General features: G+C 58.5%; 1 protein-coding gene across 12 annotated transcripts in view; it reads right to left on the reverse strand.

The window, feature by feature from the left end:
* The window catches only part of PLEC (plectin), a 60,629-nt gene extending 33,479 nt beyond the window's left edge, over window positions 1-27,150 (reverse strand). For 5 of the 12 annotated variants that reach the window (XM_058443657.1, XM_058443655.1, XM_058443656.1 and 2 more), the window contains exons 1-2: window positions 27,129-27,150; window positions 26,351-26,549 (exon numbers count right to left, since the gene is read on the reverse strand). In XM_058443657.1, the coding sequence (XP_058299640.1) occupies window positions 26,351-26,543 (193 nt within the window). In that variant the 5' untranslated portion in view covers window positions 26,544-26,549; window positions 27,129-27,150. Of the gene's footprint in view, window positions 1-1,358; window positions 2,802-4,883; window positions 5,008-24,546; window positions 24,701-26,350; window positions 26,550-27,128 lie in introns of those variants that run through there. The other 7 variants (XM_032760721.2, XM_032760717.2, XM_032760715.2 and 4 more) reach the window with 4 other exon arrangements.
* Between the last annotated feature and the right edge of the window lie 392 nt (window positions 27,151-27,542).

Here is a 27,542-nt window from a genome sequence, read left to right on the forward strand (position 1 = left end):
AGGGACTCCCAGTCACCACAGCCAGGAGTTGAGCATGGGGAGGCTGGGCTGCCAAATGACCGGGGAGTGGGTGGGCAGGGGTGCTGGCTGGGAGAGGCCAGCAGGAAGGGCCACATGGGCCCGGGCCTGGACTACATGCCTGGCCAAGCAGTCTTTGTCTCACGCCCCCTGTCGGGAGACATGTCGTCCATTTAGAGAGGAGCTGGAGAGGCCACACAACCTGTCCAAAGCTACAGACAGAGCCAGGAGGGAGGCCAGCCTCCACCCCACAGCCTCAATGATCCTCCCAGATGGGCCCAAGGCAAGCCCCTAACAAGTCCAACTCACCCCAGGCCAGCCGGCACCAGGGCTCCGCCCAGCACCCCACACGGGCAGCTGTGCCCCAAACTTGGGCCTCCCCTGGGCCCCCTCCCCCACACCCCTGGCAAACTCCTGCCCACCCTGAGAGCCCCACCCCAGGCCCCCTTCAGCCTGAGAGAGCAAGCTGCTCCCAGGTGCCAGCCCCAAAGAGGGGGGTGGGGCCAGGTGCTAGGGGACCTGGCCATCCAGAGCCAGCACAGAAGGCAGAGCGCTCCACAGTGTGTGTGTAAGCCTCGGGCTGCAGGGGACACATCTGCCCACCTGGGTCCTGCTGGCACAGGTGCTTGTGGACAGAGGGAGGCCACAGAGAAAGGGTAGAGCAAAGGGTCTCTGGAATCCTCTGGGATGACAGGACCCGTCCTGTCCTGTGGGACCTGGTTCGTACTGCGAAGGGCCTATCTAGGCCCCAGGCTCTGGGGAGGAGCCTCATGCCTGGACCCTGCACTTCTCCCCATCCCGCCCAGGGCCGTCCCCAGCCACCACCAAGCCCAAGCTGGCCAAGCACTCAGTTACCAGTCACACTGGGCACTCTCTGCAACACCAAGCCTGACCCATCAACCCCCGCGGCAAGGGAGGCGGCCAGGCCACGTGCTGGAGGAAGGCCACACCCAACCGGCCCCAGCACCTCCTCACACACCCCCACCTCAGTGCCGAGGAGCCTCGGGGGAGACAGGTCACTGGGACAGGAGAGGAGGCGTAGGGGGCGAAGGCAAGGGCAGTGTTGGAGAGAGGGGAGGGGGCACCCCGGGGTGTGCCTGGGCCACAGGCTCCTCCTTGGCCTACACACCCGAAGGTCCCCAGCCGAGGAGGAGGGGCCACGTGGGTCCATCAGCGAGCGCACCCCCCACCCTCGGGCAGGGGGTCCACCTGCTGGTGTGAGCCATGCTCCGCAAGCCGGCCGACCACTCCAACCACTCCAGCCCAGGCCCAGGCCCAAGACCCAACAACCAGACCCCCACTTTCCACCCGTCATGACTTGGGGTCAGGGTGCAGCTGACCTGTGGCTGGGGCAGGCTCCGGGCCTGGCCTGGCCAGGGTCCGCTGGGTGGTAGCAGGCACCACAGGGATCTCAGGTGACACCTCCTGAAGCTCCTTCCGACGGTAGACCCGCTGCTCCTCCACCGGCAGCGGCCCCCGCTTGGGTGGGGAGCCCAGGGGACCCTGCACAGCCTGCACATGGGGGGCGCGGCGTGCAGGCATCACCATGGCGACGGGGCGGCGCACGCGCTGCAGAGAGGCAGGCACAATCTCTGGTGGCAGGTGCAGGTACTGGCGGAGGTGGGCGATGCCTTCATTGGTGAGGTACCAGTAAAAGTGACACCAGGCAAAGGTCTCGCGGACCAGGCCCCGTGCCCGCAGGGACGCCATGGCACGCATGACCTGCAGGTTGGTGACGCCAGGCACATGGGGATGCAAGCTGCGGGGCCGTCGGTCCTTCTTGGCCACCATCACGCCCTCGCGGAAGAGCACCTCATAGATGGCCCGCAGCTGGTCCCGTGGCATGAGCATACCGGCCACCATGGCTGCTGGAGCCGGGCGGGCAGCGCAGGGGCGAAGGCAGCACGCAGGGTACCACGAGAAGGCCTGGGGTACCGCAAGAAGCTCCCGCGCTACAGGGTGTGACAGCGGGCAGCGGCAGGGCAGGCAGGCAGGCAGGCAGGCTGGGGTGCTGAGCGTGAGGGCGCGGGCTCCCGGCTGTGTGGCTCGCGGCGCCTGGCTCAGTGCAATCCCTGCCGGCACTGCCGGCTGCCCGCCCTCCTCCAGGACGCCAGGCCGGCCCCCTCTGACTCAGCAGCATGGGCGGCCCCTCCCACCCACAGCCGACGGGGCCCTTGTAGAGTGGGGGGCACCTCAAGAGGCAGCGGCAACCCCCACAGCTGCCCCTTTCTCCCCACCAGGCCCCGCGGCTCCAACGTCAGAAATGACATCAGTTTCTAAACACATCCTTCAGGGTTCCTAAGACTGTGCTGGGGCAAGTGGGGGCAGATATAGACCAAGAGTCTAAAGAAGAGGGTGGCAGGGCAGGCAGGGGGGCTGAGGGCAGGAGGGGTCCTCGGCAGGGATGTGGACTCTGGTGGCCCGGCTTCACAAGGATCTGAAGGGGGGTGCTGGGCTGCCAGGCCTGGAGGCATGTGACGCTTGAGCGGAGAGGACTAGGGCCTGGGGAAGAAGCTGGGGTCTTGAAGGAGGAAGCCCGAGGGGAGTGGCTGGGGGCAGCTGCCACAGTACATGGACAGGCGGGCTGCAGGCACCGCTGCTGCTGTCCGTCAGGCAGGCAAACGGACAGAGCCCCCACCTCCACACACCAGGCTTAGAGGCGGTGGCCACTCAAGTTAACACTTCCCATTCCAGGCCAGATTAGGAGTGGCCTCTCCAAGCCCACAGCCCTCTGAGCAGAGCACCGGCTAGGGGGCTCAGAGGGGCCTCTATTCACCCCCACCTCCAACCCAGCTGTTGGAGGCCAGAGACTCCCAGCTGCTGCCACAGAGAAAGTCACCAAGTCCCTACCGCCCACAGATGCCCACCCTGGGCAGCCCAAGTGCCCGTCTGTAGGCCAGATGGATGGCTGCAGGGTGGAAGAATGCCAGGCCAGAAGACGGCCAGGGCCCAAGGGAAGGGAAGAGGAAACTGCCCTGTGAGGCCCTGCAGGCCTGGCCCAGCCACACCCATCATCCACCCCGCCTCCCGGCCCTGCTGCTGCCGCCCCCACTGAGGGTCCAGGCATAAGAACCGCACCCAACACTCCCACTGTCCCACGCTGTGCTCCATGGACCCCCACCCGGATCGCTGCTCGCCCCAAGCTGACACACCCCTTCCCACCAAGCCCAGCAAACTCAGGAACTGATTATAAATAGGGCGGTGGGGGGGAGGGGGAGAGAGGGGGGATCCCGAGGTGGGAGGCGCTGGCCAGCAGCCGGCAGGCAGCCAACAAGCAGCTTGTTTATGGGGCCGTCACCATGGCGCCACGGTGCAGGCTCCAAACACAGACACACACACACACACACACACACACACACACACACGCACACCCACGCCTGCGTGCACAGAGGTGTGGTGGCGGGGAAACTCTGAAGGCACAGCCACGGTTCCCACAGCCCTCTGGCAGGGCCAGCTCGCTGCGGCATGGCTCTCCCTCCCTCTGAAGCCAGCCCCAGGCAGGAAAACACCAGCCTCAGGAGGTGAGGCTCCAGGAAGATGTAGGGACCACGGTGGCCACGCCCCTTAGACCACCAGCACCTGCTGACCCTCCACCCACCAGGGTTCTGGCTTTGGGAACACCAGCTGGGTCCAAGCCTGCCCAGCCCTGTGCCCAAAGAAGTCCCTACCCTCCTGGCCAGTCCCTCAGCGCCCCCCCACACACACACACACTGACCTCCCGCACTCCCGGCAGGCCCACAGCATCTTCCTGGCCTGATTCCCTAACCTAATCCCCCCAAATCTCCAGGAGCCCAACCAAACTAACCCATGATACCCACACTGTCCCAAAATGATCCCAAGGCCCCTTAAAAGCACGTGGACTTAGGTTCTCTCCTACACACACAGGCCTGCAGGGATGCCGGGACTGACCCCCGCTGGGCCGCCACCCAACCAGCCCCGCCTCCCCCAAGCCGGCTCCGGGCAGGAGAGGGCGGTAGCTTCCTCCAGCAGAGAGAGGGGGCGGGGCTCGGTGGGAGTCCCCTCCCTCCCACCAGCTAGGGGCCTGCAGGCGGGAAGGGAAGCCGCAGGGAGGAGTCCGGAGCAGAATGTTCCTGGCCCACCCTGCCAGCTCCGCACACGCCCCCATGCGGCATGCGCCACCCCCACCCCGCCTTGCAGCACACACCTCCTGCAGTGCACACCCCCCACCCCGAAGCACACATACCCCTGCGCCAGGGTCCAGGCGTCCCCCCAGACCCCCGGGCGGAAGCTACTGCCCCCACCCTGTGGGAACCGAAGCGGGAGCTGATTCAGCACTGGGAGGGCCAGGGTGTGTGACTGGGCGGCCCCCTCTCCCCCAACTCCAGACCGCTTTGGGTTTCCAGAGCAACCAGTCAGGGCTCCTGGGCAGCCCCCAGCCCCCCCCCCACCCCACCCACCCCAAGACAAAGAGCCGCAGTGTGGACTTGCTCAGGGCCAGCCGGCCTGGCGCCTCTGCACAGTGGTCCCCCAGCCCTGCCCTGCCCCTTGGACGCCAGGTTGTGGGCGGCAAACTCGGGCTGGGTGTAAGGGGCTGACCCGTCTATGAAGGCTGAGCTCCCACTGGGTCCCTGTCCCCGCCCCACCGCCGCCGCCGCTGCAGCAGCCACCCCGCCCCCGACGCTCCTGCAGGGCTGCGGAGCCGCTGAAGCCAGCCCAGTAGGACCCCGAACCAGGTGGAGCCCGGAGGGGGACGAGTCTGCGGTCTCCTGTGGCTCTGGCTCAGCGACCCACAGTGTCGCCCCAGGGATGGCAGACCCTGCCCGCCACCCTGCGTGGGCTGTACCCAGCCAGAGGTCACTGTGTGGTCCGCGCCCCCCGGCTCGGGCCCGGCCCCGGGACCGCACCTTTGAGGGAGCTGATCTCGTGCTGGATGGCTCGCGAGGGGTCCATGTCTGCGCCGGGGCTGAGGGCGGCTGTGCCACCACCAGGCAGAGTCCAGCCCCGCACCGCACTGCCCAGGCCAGCGCCGCAGCCGGGGGAGGAGCCCGGAGGTCCGGGGCAGGGCTTGCAGGCCAGGGGCGGGGCTTCAGCTGATCAATGCGCCGGACAGGGCCGCCCCGGGCGCATGCTCCCGGCCGCACCGCGCACTCCCCCCTCCCAGCCTGTGGTTCTAGGGCACGCGACCCCGCTAACCCCAGCCAGACTGCCAGGTCACCAGGCCGGATCCAGGAGCGCTCGGACGGCCCACTCCCCAGCTCCACAGCCCCCGGCCCACCCCACAGCCCCTCGCATCCACTGCAACGAGCCATGCTTAGAACAGCCTGTGGGACACACGTGCGAGGGCCTCGAAGCCGCCACCCACGCCCTGCAGGAGATACCCACCCATCCAGATCTCCCAGTGACCTCCTCAGCCGGCCCAACTCCAGGGCCTGGGCTAGCAGGCTGCTGAGATCAAGCCCCCAGACGCTGGGCGGCCACCTCCCACCTCCCCGGCCCCAGCAGTGTGCCCCTTCCCTGGGGCGTCTCGCCTCTGCGCAGCCCTGGGTCAGGCGCCTTGTACACTAGCTCCCAAGATGACAGGTCCAACCTGCACCCTGGCCTCTGCCTCTCCCACCCAGCCTCCGGATGCCCCACAGGCAGCCCCACAGGTCCTCCTGGCTGCGCCCCCCAGTCAGCCCACTCGCCAGCATCTCTACTGCCGCCAGATGACACTGCAGCTCCATCCCCCACCCACCCCCCCACGACCACCAGGGACCCTTCGCAGCTGCTCTGATCCAACCACCCCTATGGCTAACGGGGTCAGCCTCCTCAGCCCGCAGGAGTAGCTGTGTGTCACTGACCACGCCTGGGGGAGCAGGTCGCACTGGCAGGGTGAGGTCAGCTCTGCCTCACTCACTGCGCTGCAGGGAGGCACTGAGGAATGCTGGGCCCTGCCCACACCATGGCACCCCTTCAACACTGGCCCCGGGACTGTGCTCCACCCCAGTCTGTGCTGGTAGTGTGGGGCAGGGTGGCCTCCACAAGATAGAAGCGACCAGCCTGCCTCAGTCTCCAGCCAGGCCTTTCCTCTGCCTTCACCCGAAAGTCCCTCCCCTCCTGCAAACAGACCCACTGTGCGCCAGGTTGGGGCTGGCGTGGAGGACGTGACCATGACCCAGGAGCGAGGCTGGCAGCTCCCACGGGTACGAGCTAACAGGCAAAGGGCCAGAAGCCAGCCCCACCTGCACTGTAGACCCAGCAGTTCTGGAATCTCTCGTCCCCCTGCCCGTCCCTGCCCTCCCTGGGACTCAGCCAGTCGGGGCGTGGGGAGTCTCAGAAACACCAGTTGCCAAACTTAGGGAAAATGGTGAAGTGAGGAATTAAAACGGAATTTCAGGCTGGGCACGGGGACTCACACCTGGAATCCCAGCACTTTGGGAGGCCGAGGCAGGTGGATCGCTTGAGGTCAGGAGTTTGAGACCAGCCTGGCCAACATGGCAAAACCCCATCTCTACTAAAAATACACACAAAAAATCAGCCAGGCATGGTGTCACACGCCTGTAGTCCCAGTTACTCAGGAGGCTGAGGCACGAGAATCACTCGAACCCAGGAGGCTGAGGTTGCAGGGAGCCGAGATAGCGCCACTGCTAAATTCCCAGTTAGGTTTTACTAAGCTATATCTGGATAAACCTAAATTTGTCCTGCAAGTGAATCGTACTTCCTTATTAAACCTCAAGTGAAAGTGACAGATATTTATAAACAGATATAAAAAGTTCATACATAAAAAAAAAATGCTGGTTTTCTTGTTTTGTTTTGTTTTTCTGAGACAAGGTCTCACTCTGTCACCCAGGCTGGAGTGCAGTGGCTCAATCACGGCTCACAGCAGCCTCGACCTCCTGGGCTCAAGCGATGCCCCCACCTCAGCTTTCTGAGTAGTTGAGACTACAGGCGTGCACCACCACTCCCAGTTCATCTTTTAATTTTTTATACAGACAGTCTGTCTCTATGTTGCCCAGGCTGGTCTCAAACTCCTGTGCTCAAGCAATCCTCCCACCTCCCAGTGCTGGGATTATAAGTGTGAGCCACACTGCCTGGTCCAGATCAATTTTTTAAATTTAATGCATAAAAATTTTCCTCAGCCTGGGGAGACTTCTTTTTTTTTTTTTTTTTTAACTGAGGCGGAGTCTCGCTCTGTCACCCAGGCTGGAGTGCAGTGGCGTGATCTTGGCTCACTGCAACCTCTGCCTCCTGGGTTCAAGCGATTCTCCTATCTCAGGCTCATTAGCTGGGGCTACAGATGTGCGCCACCACGCCGGGCTAATTTTTCTATTTTCATTTGAGACAGGGTTTCGCCATGTTGGTCAAGCTGATCTCGAACTCCTGACCTCAGGTGATCCACCCATCTTGGGCTCCCAAAGTGCTAGGATTACAGGCATACGCCACCATGCCCAGCCAGGGAGATTTTTTTTAAAAGATTAAAATGCATAAAATGGAATGTTATAAGATTGGCCACATGTGGTGGCTCAGCACTTTCAGAGGCTGAGACAGGAGGATCACTTCAGGACCAGTCTGGGCAACACAGCAAGACACCATCCCTGCAAAAACTAAAAAACTAGCCTTACATGGTGGCCTGTGCCTGTGGTCCCAGCTCTCTGGGACGCTGAGGCAGAAGGATAGCTTGAATCAGCCCACCCAAGGCTGCAGTGAGCCATGATTGCACCACTGCATTCTTGTCTGGGAGACAGCAAGACTGACTCAAAAACAAAAAAATAGGATCATGGTTTTAAGCTAATGAGAAGGTGAGGGCACACAGCTGTTCAGAGAAGGAACACACAGCTTTTCATGCGCCGACTCTGCCTTTAACTTCCCCCCTGAAGTCAAGCTGCCCACCTACGAGTGGCCACCATGGTCACCTGCAGCCAGAGGCTTATAGACAAGCTGCAGCGGCAGCAAGGTCCCATGAAGGAGCCCGAGACTGCCCAGCCCAGCCTGCCTGGAACTGTGGCCACATGGTGCAGCCTTGGAAGTGGGGGCGGCCACGATGACCCTGGGAAAGGCTCAGCCAGCTGCACGTTAGTCAGCTCTGTGGTTCCTTCCCGGCACAGGCTTCCCAGAGGAAGGGACAGCTATGTGGGGACAGGCCGCAGGCAGCCAGCACAGGAAGAGGGGCCACATGCACCGAGGCCTTGACGTAGAGAAAACAAGTCCAGGCAACCCCCAAGAATGTGGAGGTGGCTGCAGCCAGGAGGGGGGCACCTGGAGACAGGGCTACAGCCAGGGATTTCAACAGGACAGGCAGGTCCCAGGCTGGCAGCGAAGGGCCCGCGAGCAAGAGATTTAGGCATCGGGGAGGAAAGGGAGCCGGGGTAGAGGAAGCTGGGCGCCCTGGTGACGCAGCTCTGGAGCGTGGGAAGCAAAGCCCCGGCCACTGCCCAGGAGATCTCATTGCTCTGGCCCCAATTCATGGATCACAAAGGAGTCTTGCCGAAGAAGCACGTGGGTCTGTGTCCAGGCCAGTGAACTGGAGGGACCCCCAGGCTGGAGTCGGGCTCACCAGCACCAGTGCCTCTGGAAAACCCCTACCTCTAGCTTCTGCTCTGCTGGTCGAACCCAGCATGGCCCCCATGCCCAGCTGGGGTGCCATCAGGTCTCCTGGCCAGGTCTCACACCCTGGGCAAAGCCAAATCCTCTTGAAGCTATCTGCAAATTCCCCACACCACTGGGGACCCCAGAACCAAGGTTGAGCCCAGGCACCACAGATAAGCCCTCCCTCCTTCCCAACCCCTTTGGGCACAGAGCAACCCCCTCTTCACCAGTCCCCTGAGGCCCTGGCTGTCCTGGCCACAGGCCCAGGCCAAAGAAGGGGCTCCGACCCTGTCCCCCACACCACACCTGTGCATGGGATGGGCCCTCTCCTGAGGCCCTGCCCACCACCACCCTGCCTGCCCTCAGCTTTGCTCCCTGCCCCATCTTCACCCCACCCACCCAGCCCCTAACCCCCTGGCAGCCTGCCCTGCTGGGGCTCTCTGGTGGTGGTGGAGCAGGCCAGTGGGCTGTGACCCGGTGATCCCATGCAGAGGCAACCTGCAACAGGCAGACACCTCCACCTGGGGCCCCCCACAATAGCCCCAGGGAGACCAGGCCCAGTGAAATCCTGCCATAGATACATCCTGCACACACTCAGCCCTCCAGACGCACAGACTCCTGCTCTGCTCCCCGCCTGAGCCTGCGGCAGGTCCACAGGAGCCACCTCACCTGCCCCAGGCTTCTGCCTCACAGCCTTGGCCCAACGACAGCCCGGCCTCTGCGGATGCTGTGGGACTGAGGTGGGAGGAGAGCCCTCCACACTCTGGAGGCCACCCCTGCGCAGGGCGGGGCTCAGTGCGAGCTCAGTCAGGCCAGCCAGCCTGCAGGATTTCTGGGGTCCAGGGCCACCACTGCGGGACTGGATGCCCACCAGGGCTGCTGGGAGTCCCAGTGAGGGCCCAGGAGGCACAGAGGTTACCTCTCCGAGCCACATCCTTCTCCTCTCGCCCCTGCAGCCTAGTATAAGAGTATCTCAATACCAGGGGTCTGCTGGAGACCAATTTGGGGGGAAGGTCCTGGGTCCCACCCACATGACCCATCCATTAGGGGGCCCATCATTCCCAAATATCTCTCAAACCTGTCCTGTGCCCACTGTCTCCACCACACCCTGGCCTGGCCAGCACCCTTTCACCTCAAAGACAGTGGTAGCCTCCCTCGTTGCCCCTCACACCTCCAAGCACTGGGCACACAGCAACCAGCGCTCTCGGAGCACAAGCAGGTCCCACCACAGCCCTGCCGCTGCCCTCCGGAGGCCCTCCTCACGCAGGCACCTGCTCTGCTGCGGCAGGGTGGACCTCGCCAGGCCTCTGTGGAGAGGCTTCTCACCTGATCCATGGTGGCTCCCCATTCCCTCCCTCTCAGCCCTCCAACACCAAGACACCTGTGGGCCCCTGGGGCGGCTGCCTCACCCAGCACCAGACACGAAGTTGTCACTACAGGAAACATGGAGCAAGAGAAGAAATGAATTCCTGGAGTTCAAGGATGATGCACTTTCCCAGAACTGTGTTAATATCATCGACTTCGCTAGCAGATTAAAGGAGAAAACCTGTATATTGATCTAAAAAATCCTGACAGCACATTTGATAAAAACCAGTATTTATAACAAGGGATGATAGTTACATTGTTAACATGAAAATAAATGCCCCTCGTAGCACAGCGGGGCACCCTCCCAGTGCCAGGCAAGGCTGCTGAGGGGAGGGCATGTGAGGGTGAATGCAGACAGTGCAGGCGCAGCTCTCGGTCCAGTGCCAGGACATGGGACGGCATTTACCCAAGTCAGCACTGCTCCTCTTGGCACCTGAAACAACTCAACCCACCATTTACTAGAGCTCAGAGAGAGTTCATTGAGAGGCTGGCTTCGAATGCAGTTAAAAGACCCGAGAGATTTCTTTAGGCCAGCAATAACAAGTTAGGAAAATACAGCAGGAAAAAACTCTTCATCAGCACAAAACACTCTGGAATAAGATAACTGACGATCGGTCAGAGCTGATGCAGGGAACGCCCCGGCTCCAGGATGGCTCCAGGACCAGTCTCGGCGTCCGGGATGCAGAGGCCCAGGTGACAGATGCCGCGCTAACCTGACACGGCCGCAGTTCTGCTCACCCTCCCGCTGGCTCTGCCAGGAGACTCATGACACAAGTCCCCATCAGACAGCGAGGCCATGTGACTTGTCTGAAGCTCCAACACTGGGTGCTGGGCAGGCAGGAGGAGTCGGCCCACTTGGGCACTGCTGTGGGGATGACCCTGAGAGAAAGGACTGCAATACCTAGCCAGCAACTTAGAAATTGTTTAAAAATTGTGTCTGAAACCTGGTGCGGTGGCTCATGCCTGTAATCCCAGCACTGTGGGAGGCCGAGGCGGGCGGATCACGAGGTCAGGAGATTGAGACCATCCTGGCTAACACAGTGAAACCCCGTCTCTACTAAAAATACAAAATATTAGCCAGGCGTGGTGGCGGGCGCCTGTAGTCCCAGCTACTCAGGAGGCTGAGGCAGGAGAAGTGGAGGTTGCATTGGGCTGAGATCATGCCACTACACTCCAGCTTGGGCGACAGAGTGAGACTCCGTCTCAAAAAAAATAAAAAAGAACTGGCCAGGCGCGGTGGCTCACGCCTGTAATCCCAACACTTTGGGAGGCTGAGGCAGGCAGATCACCTGAAGTTGGGAGTTCAAGACCAGCCTGACCAACATGGAGAAACCCTGTCTCTACTAAAAATACAAAATTAGCCGAGCATGGTGGTGCATGCCTGTAATTCCAGCTACTTGTGAGGCTGAGGCAGGAGAATCGCTTGAACTTGGAGGGCAGAGGTTGCAGTGAGCCGAGATTGTGCCATTGTACTCTAGCCTGCGCAACAAGAGCGAAACTCCGTCTCAAAAAATAATAATAATAATAATAATAAAATAAAAAATAAAATAAAATAAAAACTTAGGCCGGGCCCAGTGGCTCACGCCTGTAATTCAGCACTTTGGGAGGTCGAGGTGGGCGGATCACCTGAGGTCAGAAGTTCGAGACCAGTCTAGCCAACACGGTGAAACCCCATCTCTACTAAAAATACAAAAATTAGCCGGGTGTGGTGGCGGATGCCTGTAATCCCAGCTACTCAGGAGGCTGAGGCAGGAGAATCGCTCTAACCTGGGAGGCAGAGGTTGCAGTGAGCCAAGACTGCACCACTGCACTCCAGCCTGGGTGATAAAGCAAGACTCTGTCTCAAGAAAAAAAAAAAAAAAGAACTTATAACAGTTTACATTCTTCCCTTCACTAAACTTTAAAAAATAAAATAAAAATCTTGTTGGAATAGAAAATATTCACGTGACTCAAACACTGAGGGTAGACAGAGACAAGTCTCACTCCCCTCCCTTCTCCCTGTCTCCCCCCACCCACACACACTGTGAAAATCACTGTTAGTGGCTTCCTGTTTGTTTCTCCAGAATTTCTTTACAGAAAATCAAGCAAATACCATGTGATTCTTGGTTTTCTTTCTTTTAACACAAACGCTGAAATCTTCCGGGCACCATTCTGCCCTGCTTTCCCACCCACCCCACAGCTGCAGGCCTCCCGCTCTGCATGGGGACCCTGACCACGTCTGGCCATGCAGAGCGGCACGTGTGGGCCCAGCCTCCGAGCGCACTCAGGCCAGTGCCCGTCTTCTGCTCAGACACACACCGTGTTTGCGGCTCTGACAGACGCTTTCTCTGGCCTGGTTCCCACAGCTTCACCAACAGAACCTAGAAATCCAGATTTTTGATTTTTGCCAATACGATAGGTAAAAAATGGTATCTTGGTGTAAATTAAAGCTTAAATTTTGAAAACCACTTGACCCAGAAATTCCTTTTTTTTTTTTTGAGACGGAGTCTTGCCCTGTCGCCCAGGCTGGAGTGCAATGGTGCGATCTCGGCTCACTGCAACCTCCGCCTCTCAGGTTCAAGTGATTCTCCTGCCTCAGCCTCCTGCGTAGTGGGGATTACAGGCGCGCACCACCATGCCCTGCTAATTTTTGTATTTTTAGTAGAGACGGGGTTTCACCATGTTGGTCAGGCTGGTCTCGTACTCCTGACCTCGTGCTCTGCCCGACTTGGCCTCCCAAAGTGCTGGGATTACAGGCGTGAGCCACCCCACCTGGCCAGAAATTCCATTTTTAACAACAGTCATAGAGATGCACAATGACCCAGCTACAACACTGTTCACTGCAGCCATTTCTAATACAAAAATCCAAAATTAAGCTCAATGTCCTATGAGAAAGGATTGATTGGTTAAATATGATATGATTACCATACAGGGGAATGGTGTATTGTAAATTAATGTCACAGAGAGATGCCCAAGCTGTATCACTAAGTAAAAGAAGTTACATATGTCTAAAATACTTCATAACATTAAATCATGAAATTACAGATAAATTAACACATACTAAAGAACCCTGTGCATGCTTTTTTATTTTTTTATTTTTTTTGAGACAGGCTCTTGCTCTGTAGCCCGGGTTCACTGCAGTGTTGACATTCTGGGCTCAAGAGATCCTCCCACCTCAGGCTCCCAAAGTACTGGGATTACAGGCACGTGCCACCACGCACAGCCCACTGTGCACACTTTTTAAAACAATGACTATGGAACAAAAACGTGTAAGTTCTACATTAACCAACTACTGAAGGATGGCTGGGTGGGTCCAATGGTGGCCACAAAAAATCTATGCCCATGTCCCTGGAGCTCATAAATGTGGCCTTATTTGGAAACAGGGTCTCTGCAGATATAATTAAATAAAGGATCTCGAGATGAGATCATCTTGGATTACCTGGGTGGGCCCTAGATCAAAAAGCAAGTGTCCTTCGAGGAGGAGAGACACAGAGGCAGGGACTGGCATGACGCAGCCACAAGCCAAGGGGCAGTGGAGTTGGAAGAGGCAGACGGCTATTCCTAGGCTCTTCCCGGGTGCCTTCAGAGAAAGCATGGACCTGCCGACACCAGATTTTTGACTTCTGGCCTCCAGAACAATCAAAAGATAAATTTCTATTGTTTTAGAGCGCCCTGCCTGTGGCTCTTTCCTGTACAGGAATCAAAGGAAATCAATACAGACAGTGAGCGGGAGAGGGGTGCTACTGTGACAAATATCTGAAAATGTGGATGTGGCTTTGGAATTGGATAATAAACAGAAGCTGGGACATCTTGAGGCACACAATAGAAAAGGCCTAGCCTGTCTGACCAGACTGTTGGTAGAAATATGGGTATTAAGGGTGCTTGTGGTGAGGCCTTAGAAGGCAATGAGGAAAGTGGAGGAAAGGTGCTTCTCACATTGAAGCGAAACTTCGCTGAATTGTGTTCACTGTCGGGTGCTCAATAGAACTTGAAAGCAATGAACTTGGATATTTAGCTGAAAAGATTTCCAAGCAAAGTGTGGAAGGTGTGGCTTGGCTTTTTGCTGCTTATGGTAAAGTACAGGAAGAAAGAGATAAATTGAGGAAGGAACTGTTAAGCAAAAAGGAACCACATGGGTGATTTGGGATATCTGCAGCCTATTTAGATTGCAAAAGATGCTCATGTTAGGAGGTTCACTGTTAGGAAAGTGTGTTCTGCAGAGAAAGCCATCTCTGCAGAGATGAGGTGTGTGACTCATAGGTCCATTCGCTCATCTCAACAGAAGCCAGGAATAGAGACGAGATTATCCAGGGAGGATCCGAGTGAACCCTTCTCTCTAATGGCCTGGCTCCCTGTGACATACAGGGGAGACCCAGAAGGTTTATGAGAATGTTTTACCAGCAGAAACACTGCCTGCTTGGATTGAAGGGGACAGAAACAGGATGAAATGAAGGAAGGTATTGGGCTTCTGAGAGTCTACAGGCAAGAAACAGGATGACAGACCCAGGCAGCTGCAAACATGTGCTACCCCTCGAGAAAAAGGAAGAATGACTCCAAGGTCAGGGCCTTAAGCCTAGAGGCAGAGGCTAGCAGAGGTGCAGGTGCACAGGGTGGGGCACTGAGCCACAGAAGAGCATTCGCAGGCCCTGAAACCCCATGGAATTTGCCCTGCTGGATTTCAGACTTGCTTGGGACTGGCAACCCCTTTACTCCTTTATATTTCTCCCTTTGGGAATGGTGATGTCTAGTCTATGCCTAGCCCAACATTGCAGTTTGGAGGCATAAAACTTGCTTTCTAGTTTTACAAGTAAAAAGATGGAGAAAAATTTTGCCCCCATCTGGATCCTACCCAGAGCCTCACCAACACCTGATTTAGACACAACTTCAATGATCAGATTTGGGACTTCTGAGCTGATTAAATGTTGTTCTTGTATTTTTTAAGATGGGGTCTCATTCTGTCACCTGGGTTCAGCCTCCAGGGTTAAGCAATCCTCCTACCTCTACCTCCTGAGCAGCTGGGACTATAGCCATGCACCACCACACCTGGCTAATTTTTATTTTTATTTTTTTATCTTTTGAGATGGAGTCTTGCTCTGTCACCCAGGCTGCAGTGCATTGGTGCAATCTCGGCTCACTGCAACCTCTGCCTCTCGGGTTCAAGCAAGTCTCATGCCTCATACACCTGAGTAGCTGGAATTATAGGTGTGTACCACCACACCTGGCTGATTTTTGTATTTTTAGTAGAGACAAGGCTTCACCATGTTGGCCAGACTGGTCTCCTGATCTCAGGTGATCCACCCACAGGCCTCCCAAAGTGCTGGGATTACAGGCGTGAGCCACTGCGCCTGGCTGAGCTGATGGAATTTTAGACTTAGAGTTGATGCTACAATAGGTTGAGACTTTGAGGCATGTTGGCATAAGAAACATTTATTTTGGAAGTGGGGCAGATATAAGTTTTGAGGGGCCACAGGACAGACTGCAGTGGGTTGAATGGAGGTCCCCAAAAGATATGTCTATGAACAATTCCCTGGAACCCATAAATGGTATCTCATTTGGAAAAAGGGTCTTTGCAGGTGTAATTAAGATAAGGATCTTGAGATGAGATCATCCTAGATTACCCAGTGGGGGGGCCTAAAACCAATGCCAAGTGTCTTACAAGAGATAGAGGAGAAGCCACAGGGGAGAGGGCCACGGGAGGATGGAGGCCGACACTGGAGTGATGCGGCCACGAGCCCAGGCACCACCGATGGCCACCAGGAGCTGGAGAGGCCAGGAACAGAGTCTGCCCTGGAGCCTCTGAGGGAGCGTGGCCCTGTCAACATCTTGATTTTGGACGTGTGGCCTCCAGAACTGTAACAGAATACATTTCTGTTGTTTTAGGCCACCCGGTTTGTGGGTACAAACTGGGGTGTACTCTGGGGGTATCTGTATTCTATAAATGACCATGCATTCTTGTGGCAGTCATGACAGTGGCGTCCAGCTGTGTCTCTTAGGCCTATCCTGTGCCTGGTCTGTTAGCTTCCCAGGTAGCCACTCATTTAGCAAGAAAGAAGAGAAAGAGATGCACTTTCAAAAGGTCAAGACACATTCATTTGAAAAACAGAGCAGAATAAAAATCATAAAAGCCACAACCAGAGACCTTTACTGCAGATCCCTCTTTCTGCTGCACCTGCAGACCCGCACTTCCAGCCCTGACCAGCCCCACTCCCCCACCCAACCCCCACCCCCCCACCCACCCTGGTGTGCCCCTGTGGATGGCCTTCCCTACCCTCACCATCCCACTTGGCCTCAGCCCGCCTGACATACCAGCCTGCCCAAGAGCACCCAGACTCACAACAGCCACCCTGATGCCATCCTGGGGCCTTCCTTTCCTGCAGCACTGGCCCTGGGTCTGCCGCTACTCCTGGAGCCACACAGGGACACAAAGCGATCCCCATCCCATTCCTGGTCCTAGGTCCCCTCTGCCTCCAGGAAGAAGCAGCAACAGTCCTGCCAAGAGCTGACCACCAGCTGGGAGGACTCTTCTGCAGCTAACCAGGACCCAAACCCTAGAGAGCAGGCCCCACAGGCTGATGTCCCAAGTCCTGCAGGAACCTGTCTTCCCAGCTGGCACCCTCCTTCCACCATCTGAACGCATGTTCCCAACTCCCCTTCTGCCTGGTCTGCCATCATGCCAGGCCACTGCGCCTACAGATGACCCAGCCCATGCCCCATTTTGGGTCCCTGACCTCATGACCCATGGCCCCTGCTCTCCCAGCCCTGCATCTCCCTACCCACTGTGGGTCTGTGGGGATCACCCATGACCCCAGCGGTGGGAGATCTGGGCACCTCGTCCCACTAGCATCACCCTTCCCAGCCTCCTCCAGTCCCTTCTTGAGGTACCTGGCCCCTGGCCCCTCTGCTGCCAGCCCCTCTTGGGCCTCACTGGGGAAACCAAGGCCACAGGGCACCACTGCCCACACCCTCCCAACAGCCCAACCCTGGGAAAATCTCCAGGGCCCTCAGTGGCGAGCAGCAGTCTCAACTGGCCACTGATGATGTGTGGCTGGGTAAATGTGAGTGACCACTCAGTACTCACCCTGGGTCAGGTGATGCCCATGCCCCCTGTGACCATGCAGATCCCTCAGGCCAAAGCCCAAGGAACTCCTTCCCCAGGGAACTTGGGCCAGCATCCAGCTGAGGCTGTGCCCTGCTGCGGCCTGTCCTCCATGTCACCGCTCTGTCCTCGAGAGGGTTCTCCCTCCCTGCCACCCTGCTGGACCCACCATAGCCTGGCACCAGCATGGCCTCCTGAGCACTTCCCACATGCCCCCTGGCACCTCCAATCCAACGACACCCCAAGCAGTCCCACTGAGGTCCCCAACACCCCTCATCACCTGGTCCCAGCACCATCCAGGCCTCACCCTGCTCGCAACGTGGCCCTGCTTCCTCAAGCCCCTCCCTCCTTCACAGAGCCAACAGGCCCCCATGGCTCTGCTGCACAGCTGCCCGCTGCTCTGCTTCCCGGTTGCCTCTTCTCATAGGCCCCTAAGCTCTGGAGGACCCCAGGCTCAGAGCTCTGGCCTGAGGCCTGCCCTAGTGATGGCCTCCCAGCCTGGCCTCCCCACCTCAGCCCGGCATTTCCTGCACCTCAGTGTCTGCACACGCATTCCTATCTCACAGGCATCTCTGATTTTATGCACCCAAGGCTAAGTGCTGGCCCTTCCGCCCTCTCTGCCTCAGGCACATCCTCTCCACCCCAGGCTGCTCTCCACCTCCACAGCCACCGCCGGGGTCTCCTCAGCTACTCCTTGGGAGGCACCAGGCCAGGATCTTGCAGGGGTCCAGCCAGCTCCAAGTCCACCTATCCCTCCCACCCAACGCTTGTTTCAAGCCACACCTGCCACAGGACACGGTGGGGCTCGGCTCGGGGGTACAGAAGTGAAGCAACACACAGCCCCTGCATCAGGAAGCTGGATTCTGCCACAGGACAGGGCGGGGCTCGGCTCGGGGGTACAGAAGTGAAGCAACACACAGCCCCTGGGTCAGGAAGCTGGATTGGTGGAAGGGGAGATGTTTACCCACAAGCCCACAGCCAGACCCTATCAGCGTGACACCAAGCATGACATTGAGCCTCCTTGAACATCTCGACCTTAGCCCCAAGCAAATTCCACAAAGATTAACGATGGAGATGTTTAAAAAAATGCACCAGTGCTGGAAGCAACTCTCAGCAGATGTTTTTATAAAACAAGGCCATTTTAAGCATAGCATAAAATCCAGAAATCATAAAAGACTGGTGAATGTTAAAAATTGATATGGCTAAAGAAACTATAGACAGAATTAGGCCAGGCACGGTGGCTCACGCCTGTAATCCCAGCACTTTGGGAGGCCGAGGCAGGCAGATCACGAGGTCAGGAGATCGAGACCATCCTGGCTAACACTGTGAAACCCCATCTCTACTAAAAATACAAAAAATTAGCCGGGCGCGGTGGCGGGCGCCTGTAGTCCCAGCTACTCAGGAGGCTGAGGCAGGAGAATGGGCATGAACCTGGGAGGCGGAGCTTGCAGTGAGCCGAGATCCTGCCACTGTACTCCAGCCTGGGCGACAGAGCCAAACTCTGTCTCAAAAAAAAAAAAAAGAAAAGAAATAGAATTAAACAAAAATAGATGCGTGGTGTGAGACCCATCCATGGTGTGCCCAGCTACTGGGGACACAGCGGGAACTTTCAAGGAGCTGAAAAGTTCTGTTCTGTGAGCTGGTGCTGATCACAGGCAACTTCGAAGTTTAAGCTGAATACAATTGTCCCTCGGTGTCAGCGGGGGATGGGTTCTGGACTCCCCATGGGTACCAGAATCCACAGATGCTCAAGTCCCTGATGTAAAAAGGTGTAGTAGCCAGAGATGGCAGCAGCTCACACCTGTAATCCCAGTACTTTGGGAGGCCAAGGCAGGAGGATCCCTTGATTCCATTTCCATGTGAGCACAGGAGTTTAAGATCAGCCTGGCCAACAATGCTTGTGAATAGGCAATTCACAAAAGAAAAGGTGCAAATGGTCAACAACTCTAGGAGATGTGCTCAGCTTAATTAATAATCAAAGAATTCAGGCCAGGCGCGGTGGCTCACACCTGTAACCCCAGCACTGAGGCCGAGGCAGGCGGCTTACTTGAGGTCAGGAGTTCAAGACCAGCCTGGCCAAGATGGGGAAACCCTATCTCTACTAAAAATACAAAAATTAGCCGGGTGTGGTGGCGCACACATGTAATCCCAGCTACTCGGTGGGCAGAGGCAGGAGAATTGCTTGAACCCAGGAGGCAAAGGTTGCAGTGAGCTGAGATCATGCCACTGCACTTCAGCCTGGGTGACAGAGCGAGACAGAGTGAGACTTCGTCTCCAAAAAAAAAAAAAAAAAGGAAGAAAAGAAAACATTGGTGTAAAGTTTCATGACTTGGATTAGACAATAGCTTCTTAAATATGGCACCAAAAGCACAAACAACCAAGGAAAAAAATAGATAAACTGGAGTCATAATAATTAAAATGTACGTGCTTCAAAGGACACCATCGGCCAGGTGAGGTGGCTCACGCTGTGATCCCAGCACTGTGGAGGCTGAGGCCAGGAGTTTGAGACCAGCCTGGCCAATATGGTGAAACCCCATCTCTACTAAAAATACAAAAATTAGCCAGGTGTAGCGGCAGATGCCTGTAGTCCCAGCTACTCGGGAGCCTGAGGTACGAGAGTCACTTGAACCTACTCCAGCCCGGGTGACAGAGCAAAACTCTGTCTCAAAAAAAAAAAAAAAAAAAAAAAGACACGAGCAAGCAAATAAAAAGGCAAACCATAGAAACAGAAATGTTTGCAAATCATATTTCTGATTAAGGACTGGCATCTAGAACATATAAAGAACACTTAACAACTCAATAATACCAAAAGGCAAATTCTAAAATGGACAAAGGATTTAAATACACATTTCTCAAAAGATATAAAAAATGACCAACAATCACATCAAAGTGCTCCATGTCATTAGCCATCAGGAAATGCAAATCAAACCACAATGAGATTCCACTCGACACCCACTAGGATTGGATGTCTGCAATCAAAGAGTCAGATAATAACAAGTGTTGGTGAGCATGTGAGGAAATTGGAAACCTCGCACCCGGCTGTTACTGGGAATGCAGAATGGTGCGCCCGCTTTAGGAAGCAATCTGGCAGTTCTTCAAGTGGTTAAATATAGAATTACCGCACAGCTGAGCAATTCCACTCCTAGGAATCTACCCAACAGAAATAAAAAACATACGACCATACAATAACGTGTATGCAAACGTCCATAACAGCCTTACTCATAACAGCCAAAAGGTGGAAACAACCCGCTATCATCCGTCAACTGATAAACGCATAAGCAAAAGTGGGCACTTCCACACCACAGAACCGACTCCAGCGGGGGTAGGGTGAGGTGCTGATGGCGTGGTGACGTGAGCATCCCTGACAGCATCTCGGCAAGTCGAAGAGGCCAGACCCAGGGCCAGTACAGGCCAGTACAGGCCAATCCATAACCATTCCTGTCTGCCTGAGCCCCTCGGCCCCCTCATTCTCCCTGTCCCCCATCCAGGGCAGATTTCTCTGGGGCTGAGGCTACTGCAGCCTGTGGCGGGAGAGCTCTGGGCACCCCACGGGAGAGGCCTCCGTGCTGAGGGCTGTGGGCTGGTGACTTAGACGGTCGGCCCAGCTGCCAAGAGGTGTCCAGTCACCCGGCCCCCCAAGCCTGGCCTGTGACAGCTCATAAAGACTGGGCCATCCTGCCGCACCATGGGAGCCTGGAGAGAGACCTGGGGTGGGTGCGCCAGGGCAGGGACAGTTCTAGGAGAGAGTTGTGGCAATGCAGGTGAGTGGAGGTGAAGCAGTCAATCCATAACTGAAAGGAGAGCAGTGTTGCCAGGGGCTAGGTGACAAAATATCCTGGAATTGACAGCTACACAACTCTGAATCTACTAAAACCACTGAATTGGCCACTTGGAATGGGTGAATGGTATGGCATGTGAATTACCTCTCAATAAAGCTATTAAAAAATACTAATAATCAGCATGGGTCAACCTAATCGGTACTGACATGAAAAGCCAGTGGCTCCAGAGGAGATCTCAGTCTGAGCTCCCTGTAAAGGGGCGGCCAAATCCCTGTGTTCTCTCCCGCCCTCTCTCACATACAGTGATTGCCCCAGCGGGGAGCCTCAGCCCAGAGGTGTGACTCTCCCCGTTTTTCTTCGTATACTTCCACCCTGCTTTTTTTTTTTTTTTGGAGCGTTTTACTTTTGACAGTAAACACCGACCAAAATTCCTCTCCAGTGAGCCCCAAATAACCTCCAGCCTGCCCTCTGCCAGCTGAGCACCAACCACTGCAGATGACGCCCTACGCCATCACCCACTCACCCGTGCAAACACCCTGCAATGCTGGCTGAGGGCCTGGGGCCAGTGCCAGGGACACAGATAACCAAGCTCAGAGTCCAGGACAGGGGAGAGTGGGGACACATGAGGAGGGGGCCAGGCACAATGGCACTGGGCAGGCCCAGGGCTGGCAAAGGGTCCTGAAGAGAGTTCAGGCCACAGGCTGGGCACACGCCCTGAGGGCACCGAACACACCCAGCCCCTCTCCAGGCCCACTTTTCCCCCAGACCAGTGCAGGCCTCCCACTGCTGGCCCCTGCCCCACACCAACCCCACCCACTCACCAGCAGTACTCACCCCAGCCTCATTCTCATCCCTGCTGCCCCTCCAGGACCACCTCACAGCACCCCTAAGCCCCACCCCCATCCCTAACACGACAACCTAAAGTCTCTATCCCCAGCTGCCCGTGCCCCTGGCTGGCCCCACGCCCCACTCCCCTCTCCCCAGCCTGCACTCATGCCCTGACCCCCAGGACAGGTCCCTGCCCACAACGCTGGACTGCTGCTGGGCCACTCTTTCTTTCTTCGCTGACTGCCTCACCTCCACTCACCTTCATCGCCACAACTCTCTCCTAGAACTGTCCCTGCCCTGGCGCACCCACCCCAGGTCTCTCTCCAGGCTCCCATGGTGCGACAGGACGGCCTCGCCTCTATGAGCTGTCACAGGCCAGGCTTGGCGGGCCGGGCGACTGGACACCTCTTGGCAGCTAGGCCGACTGTCTAAGTCACCAGCCCACAGCCCTCAGCACGGAGGCCTCTCCCACGGGGTGCCCAGAGCTCTCCCGCCACAGGCTGCAGTAGCCTCAGCCCCAGAGAAATCTGCCCTGGATGGGGGACAGGGAGAACGAGGGAGCTGAGGGGCTCAGGCAGACAGGAAGTTGGCGACGTTTCAGGTGGAGCAGTGACCGACTGACTGTACAGGGAAGACTGGGGATTTCCAGGGCAGAGCCAGGGAATGACGTGTCCAAGGGAGGGTCTGAGACATTGTGGGGTAGGGGGTGAAGGTCACTGGAGTGAGGGTCAGACAGGGAGTTGTCTCTGTGAAAGGGCAGAGTGAGGTGGAACCGGGGCAATGCCACAGAGGGGAAGAGGCCAGGAGGCCTAAGCCAGAGCACCTCCTCAGTGCAGGGATCAGCTGGGCAGGGGGCACAGGCCTGGCCTCCCTGCCCTCCTCAGAACCACCAAATGCTGAGCTGGGCCCAGGACAGGGGCCCGCAGCTGCTTACCATGGAGGGACTCGGGGCTGCCTCGCCGTCACTGGCTGGCTGGCAAGGGGTGCCATGCCCTCCCGCAGCCCCTCCACCCTAGGGACAGGAAGGGCCGGGGCTCCAGCCCTCTAGCAGGTCCAAGGGGCTCACAGAGGTCAGGCCTGGAAAGGTGTAGGGCACAGGGGCCACCTCTGACCTCCTGCAGGCCCTCCTCAGCCTTGGTCCGTGACTCCCAGACACAGGTACCAGCCCAGCCCCTCCCGTCCCCTTGTCTCAAGCCAGGAGCTAAGGAGACTTGGGGTAACTGGTGTGCTCACAGAGCCTCAGCACCTGCCTTGCTGTTTAGCCACTCTTAGGCCAGTGCCACACACATGCTGACAGCTGCACCATAACGTGACAACTCCACTTCAGGCAGGCACCCTGGCACCCCCTACCCCCTCACCAGCCTCCACGACCAAGCCCAGAAGGCAGACAATGGGCCAAGACTGCCAGTGTGTCCACCAATCCTGGCCTCCAGAGGAGCTAAGCTTGGGAGGGAGGGCCCTGAGATAGGGTCCCAGCAGCCTCCAGGGATCTGTCTGGCTCACCCCTGGATGAATCAGAAGTAGCTCCCACCCCAGGAGGTAGAGGAAAGACAGCCCTGGGGCCAGGAAAGCCTCAGCACAACGCCCAGAACGGGCTGGGGCACCCTAGGCAGCCCAGCAACCTGACCAGACCAAGAACTCCAGGAGGAAACGATTCTGCACAGGTCCTGCCCTTTGAACAGAGTGGTCAGCCCAGAATCAGCTCTGTCCTGGGGCTTGCCCGGAGGGCTGGAGCCCAGGTAGGCGGCTGCTTCCCTGCCCTATACTCCAGCACCCATCCGGGTGCTCCCTCCAAGGCAGGGCCAGCCATGCAGAGCATAAGCAACAGGCTGCCCGCTCAAGGCTTCCCCAAGGGTGCAGGAGTGTCTCCCCTGGCCCAAATGAACTAGTCACACAGGCAAAGGGGCTGGGCACAGCACTGTCAAAAAGAACCACAGCAGTTCATCCACCCTGCCCCAGAGCCGTCGGTGGAGGACGCCTGAAGGAGATGAGTTCGGGGCACCATGAAACCTACCCAGCTGGGCAAGGTTGTGGTGGAGAGCGGCACCAGGGGGCCCCAGCAGGACCTCTCTCCCTGAGCTGCCCTTGGGGGCAGAGCCAGCAAAACCAGCCACGTGGAGCTGGAGCCTGCTGTGATCGGCTCTGCCAGGGGCCCCCACCGCGACCCTCCCCAGCAGCTCAGTCCCTTGCCCCTAAGCCTCTGCAGGCCGGGAGCCAATGCTGTGTCCACAACTGCCTGGAGCCGGGCGACCCAGGCCGAGCCAGGCAGCTGGGCTGCAAGAACGGCCGGCGGGACCAGGGCCTGGGAGGGTCCAGGGGCTCCCCGTGGGCGTGGACTAGGGCAAGGGGGTCTGCCGAGGCACCAAGCAGGTGGACAGGCCACTCTGATGCTCCCCTAGAGAGGAAGGAGGGGCCACCCTGACCCCTAGCCCACAGCTGTCCCCTAGGGAACAGAGAAGGGGTGTGTGGGGGGGTGCCCTGCCAAAGAACGGTGGCAGCCCAGGCCCTCGCCAGTTTAGGGAGGTGAGGAGAGGCGGCAACTATGTGACCCATTGCCAGGCGGCGGGGCCGTCCCTGTTCCCTGCAGACGCACCCCAGAGGAGGGGCAGGGGATGGCTCAGCCTTGACCCATGTGTCTGCTGGCCACAGACACCGGATCCTGGCCCAGACAGCCGACCCCCGACAAGCCCTGAGCGCCCCCACCCGCCTGCGGCCCACCCCACCCACCCGAGCCGCGCGATGCCCTATTAAGGGCATGGCCGCGGGGGCTCAGCGGAGCCCGCCCTCCCCTTCCCTAGGCACTGGCAGCCGTCGGGGGCGAACCAGGCGGACGAGGCCGGCGGAGTGGCCGCGCTCGGGCCGGCGATCGATCGGGACCGCCACCATGGACAACGAGGTGCTCGGCGGCTGGGCTGTCAGGAGCGGCCCGGCCGGCAGCGGGAAGGGGGGCCGTACCTTTGTACTTCTCGCGCACCTCCTCGTAGGCCTGGATAAAGTCCTGCTCATCGGGCAGCGGGCCGGACGTCAGCAGGGCGGCCATGCCGGCGGGCGCGGGGCGCGAGGTGCAGCCGAGCCTCCAGCACCCGGCGGCCACTCTGTCCCCGAGGCCGTGCGCGCCGCTTAAAGAGGCCGCCCCCGCCCCGCCCCCGCACCCAGGATGCCCCACGGGCGGGGCGGGGCCGGGGCCGCCGCGGCCGGGCAGAGGGATCCGCGTCTGGGCGCCTCCCGGCGGGCCGGTTCCGCAGGCTCCGAGTCCCGCACGCACGCCCCTTCCCGTTCCCGCCCGGGTCGCGGCCGCCGACACCCAGGTCCTCGGGTGGCCCCCGCCGAGGGGCGGCCCCGACCTGTCTGTTACCCGTGGGGCCGGCGACCTTACTGCCTCAGAGACGCGCCCCTGCCCGCCCCCCACCTCGCTCCCTGCCCGCCCCCCACCTCGCTTCCTGCGTGCAGCTGAGAACTTTCCCATTGCAACACTGGAGACGACGGAGTCGGTATAAAAACCCTTAAAACACCACACACAAGAAAAATTAAGTACACATACGAGGAGTGGAATAGCCCATTCACAGAAGGAAAAAACGCTTGGTGATAATTAAAACAACTCTTTCCACCCATCAGATTGGCAAAGCCCCCGCTCTCCCCGCCTTCACCAATGTCGGCCACCCTGTCTGGGATGCCCCTGGCCGTGTTTTCTCCAAGCTTAATGCCACATGTCCTGTAACTGCAAGTCCCGCTTCCAGGAATCGGTCCTAAGGAAACGTCAGAGGACGCAGAGCCCCGGCGCGGAAGGTGCTGGCTGCGGGCACAGCCTTTGCAATGAGTACTGGAGGCGACCACAGTCAGCGGGGGCCTCGGGACCCCCCACATTCTTCCACAACTGTAAAGGTGATGCTGAGGAAAGCCCAGGCGTGGGAACTACACAAGTGATTCCCTTTCAAGTGGGAAGAAAGTGACTTCTTTCTTTAAAGTCCGTGTGTGCTGTGAAAAGCCCTGAAGGTCATGCAGATGGAACCAGACCCTGGGGCTGGGGCTGGGTGCAGATCAGTGACCCTCTCCTTCCCTCTTTCCTGCTCCCACCAGCCCAGCTTCGGGCTGCAACATCCCCCCAGGGCTCAGCACCCGGCCTTGCAGTCCTCTCCTGGCCTCCCGCAGGGGCCTCCCTGCCCTCCGGCTGGAACAGGTCAGGACTCTCAAGCCAAAGCCTAGAGAACTACTGCTCCTCCCTCACCTAGCACACCCTGCCCATGGCCTCCAGCTCTAGGTCACCCACTTCCCTTCTGCCCTCCCCCTTCCCCAAGCATCTCGCTCGGTGCTTCCCATCGTTCTCCCTGGATGGGGAGCTACTGGAAAGCAAGGCCAGATCCTGGCTCAGGAAGAGGCTGGGGCTCCAGACAACCAGGCACCCCTCCCTATACACTGCTCCTGTACATTCCCACCTGGCCGCCATTGTGCTAGCCAAGACCGAGGGCCTGGTGGGGAGCCCAAAAAATTATCCTTATTGCATCTGGGCACTGGACTGTGTTAAAGTCAAGGATGGATGCCGCAGCAAGAAGCCCAACCAGGCCTCATGAACCGCCTGGGCGGGGCCAGCAGGTGGCGCTGTGCCGCCTGCACTCACCTGGGACGCGCGAGGCCCTCCCTGACCCGCAGATCCCCCTAGGCCTCCCCAACCCAGTCCCAGCTCCAGCGCCTAGCACGCAGCGGGAACTCAGTCAACCTGCGTGTGCCAAGGAGGTGCACGGGCAAGGCCCTGCGCAGTTACCTGCGATGCGAATGACCGCCCGCTCAGCAGGGTCCAGGACACTCCCGTTGCTCCCAGCGCCACCCCCGCTGCGCCTGCTCCGCTGCGTTTTCCCAAGGTTCCAGGGCAGTGTGTCCCCAGGGCTGGGCGAGCCACTGCTTCCATTGGAGACATCTTCAGCGACTGCCCGGACCTCAGCGTCCTCACCCGACATGGCCTCCTGGAAGGGGAGCAGGAGGGGTCACATCTCTGCCTGTTCAGGAGTGGACTCTGCACGCCGACCCACCCACCACCTTCTTAACCTAGACACTGACCTCTCCCCACCCACCCTCTCGCCTGGACACTGGCACCCACACCCATCCTCTGCACTCTGCTGTACCCACATATTGACCCCCATGCTCTCGCCCCAGGCACTGACTTACCCTCTCTCCATCCATGACTGCCTTGCCCCCTCCCGCGCACTCCTCAGATACTCACACAGTGACCCCCCCAGCCACTGGCCTTACCCTCCAGTCCATCACCAGGACACTGACCACCCTGGCCACCCCCACTCCCGCACATTGACTGCCACTCTCCTCTCTTAGTCACCCACCCCCACCCGCCTACTGTGTCACCCAGGGGCTCAACCGGCACATGACAGACCACCTTCCACCCTGTCAAATGGAAGGGGAAGGGGTGACTGCCTTCACTCAGACGCCGGCCTCCACTGCCTCCATCCCAAACTGGATCCGCCTCTAACCCTCTAATCGCAGGCAGGCGAGGCCATCAAGGAACGCTGACCATCGCCCCCTCCACTCACCGGGTCATCAGGGAAGGACACCCAAGCCCTTCCCCTGGACACCGGCAGTCCACCTCCAAGCTCTCTCGACCTCTAGGACTCCCCATCACGCCACCCCACCTCAGCCCGCCGTCCCACCTCGATCTCCGCAGCGAAGGCCTATAAATAGCTGCAGCCGCAGCGGCGTGGGCCGCGGGAGCTCTGCCGCAGCGAGGCCGGGAGGGAGCCCAGGCCGCCACTCCAGCAGCCCACCGTGGGGGCACGTACACAGGCACCGCGGACGCAACCAGGGCGCACGCATACCCACGCGCGCACACTCCCCAGCCCCCGTCCCCATGAGCACTGGCGTGCGGGAGGTGAATGGGGCTCTGTCTCGGCGGGGGTGGGCTGGCGTGGGGGCACAATGTGGGCTCTGTGCCTCCGCCCTCAGGCCAA

Source organism: Hylobates moloch, unplaced genomic scaffold (assembly GCF_009828535.3).
Source record: "Hylobates moloch isolate HMO894 unplaced genomic scaffold, HMol_V3 SCAFFOLD_9, whole genome shotgun sequence".
Classification (NCBI taxonomy): Eukaryota; Metazoa; Chordata; class Mammalia; order Primates; family Hylobatidae; genus Hylobates; species Hylobates moloch.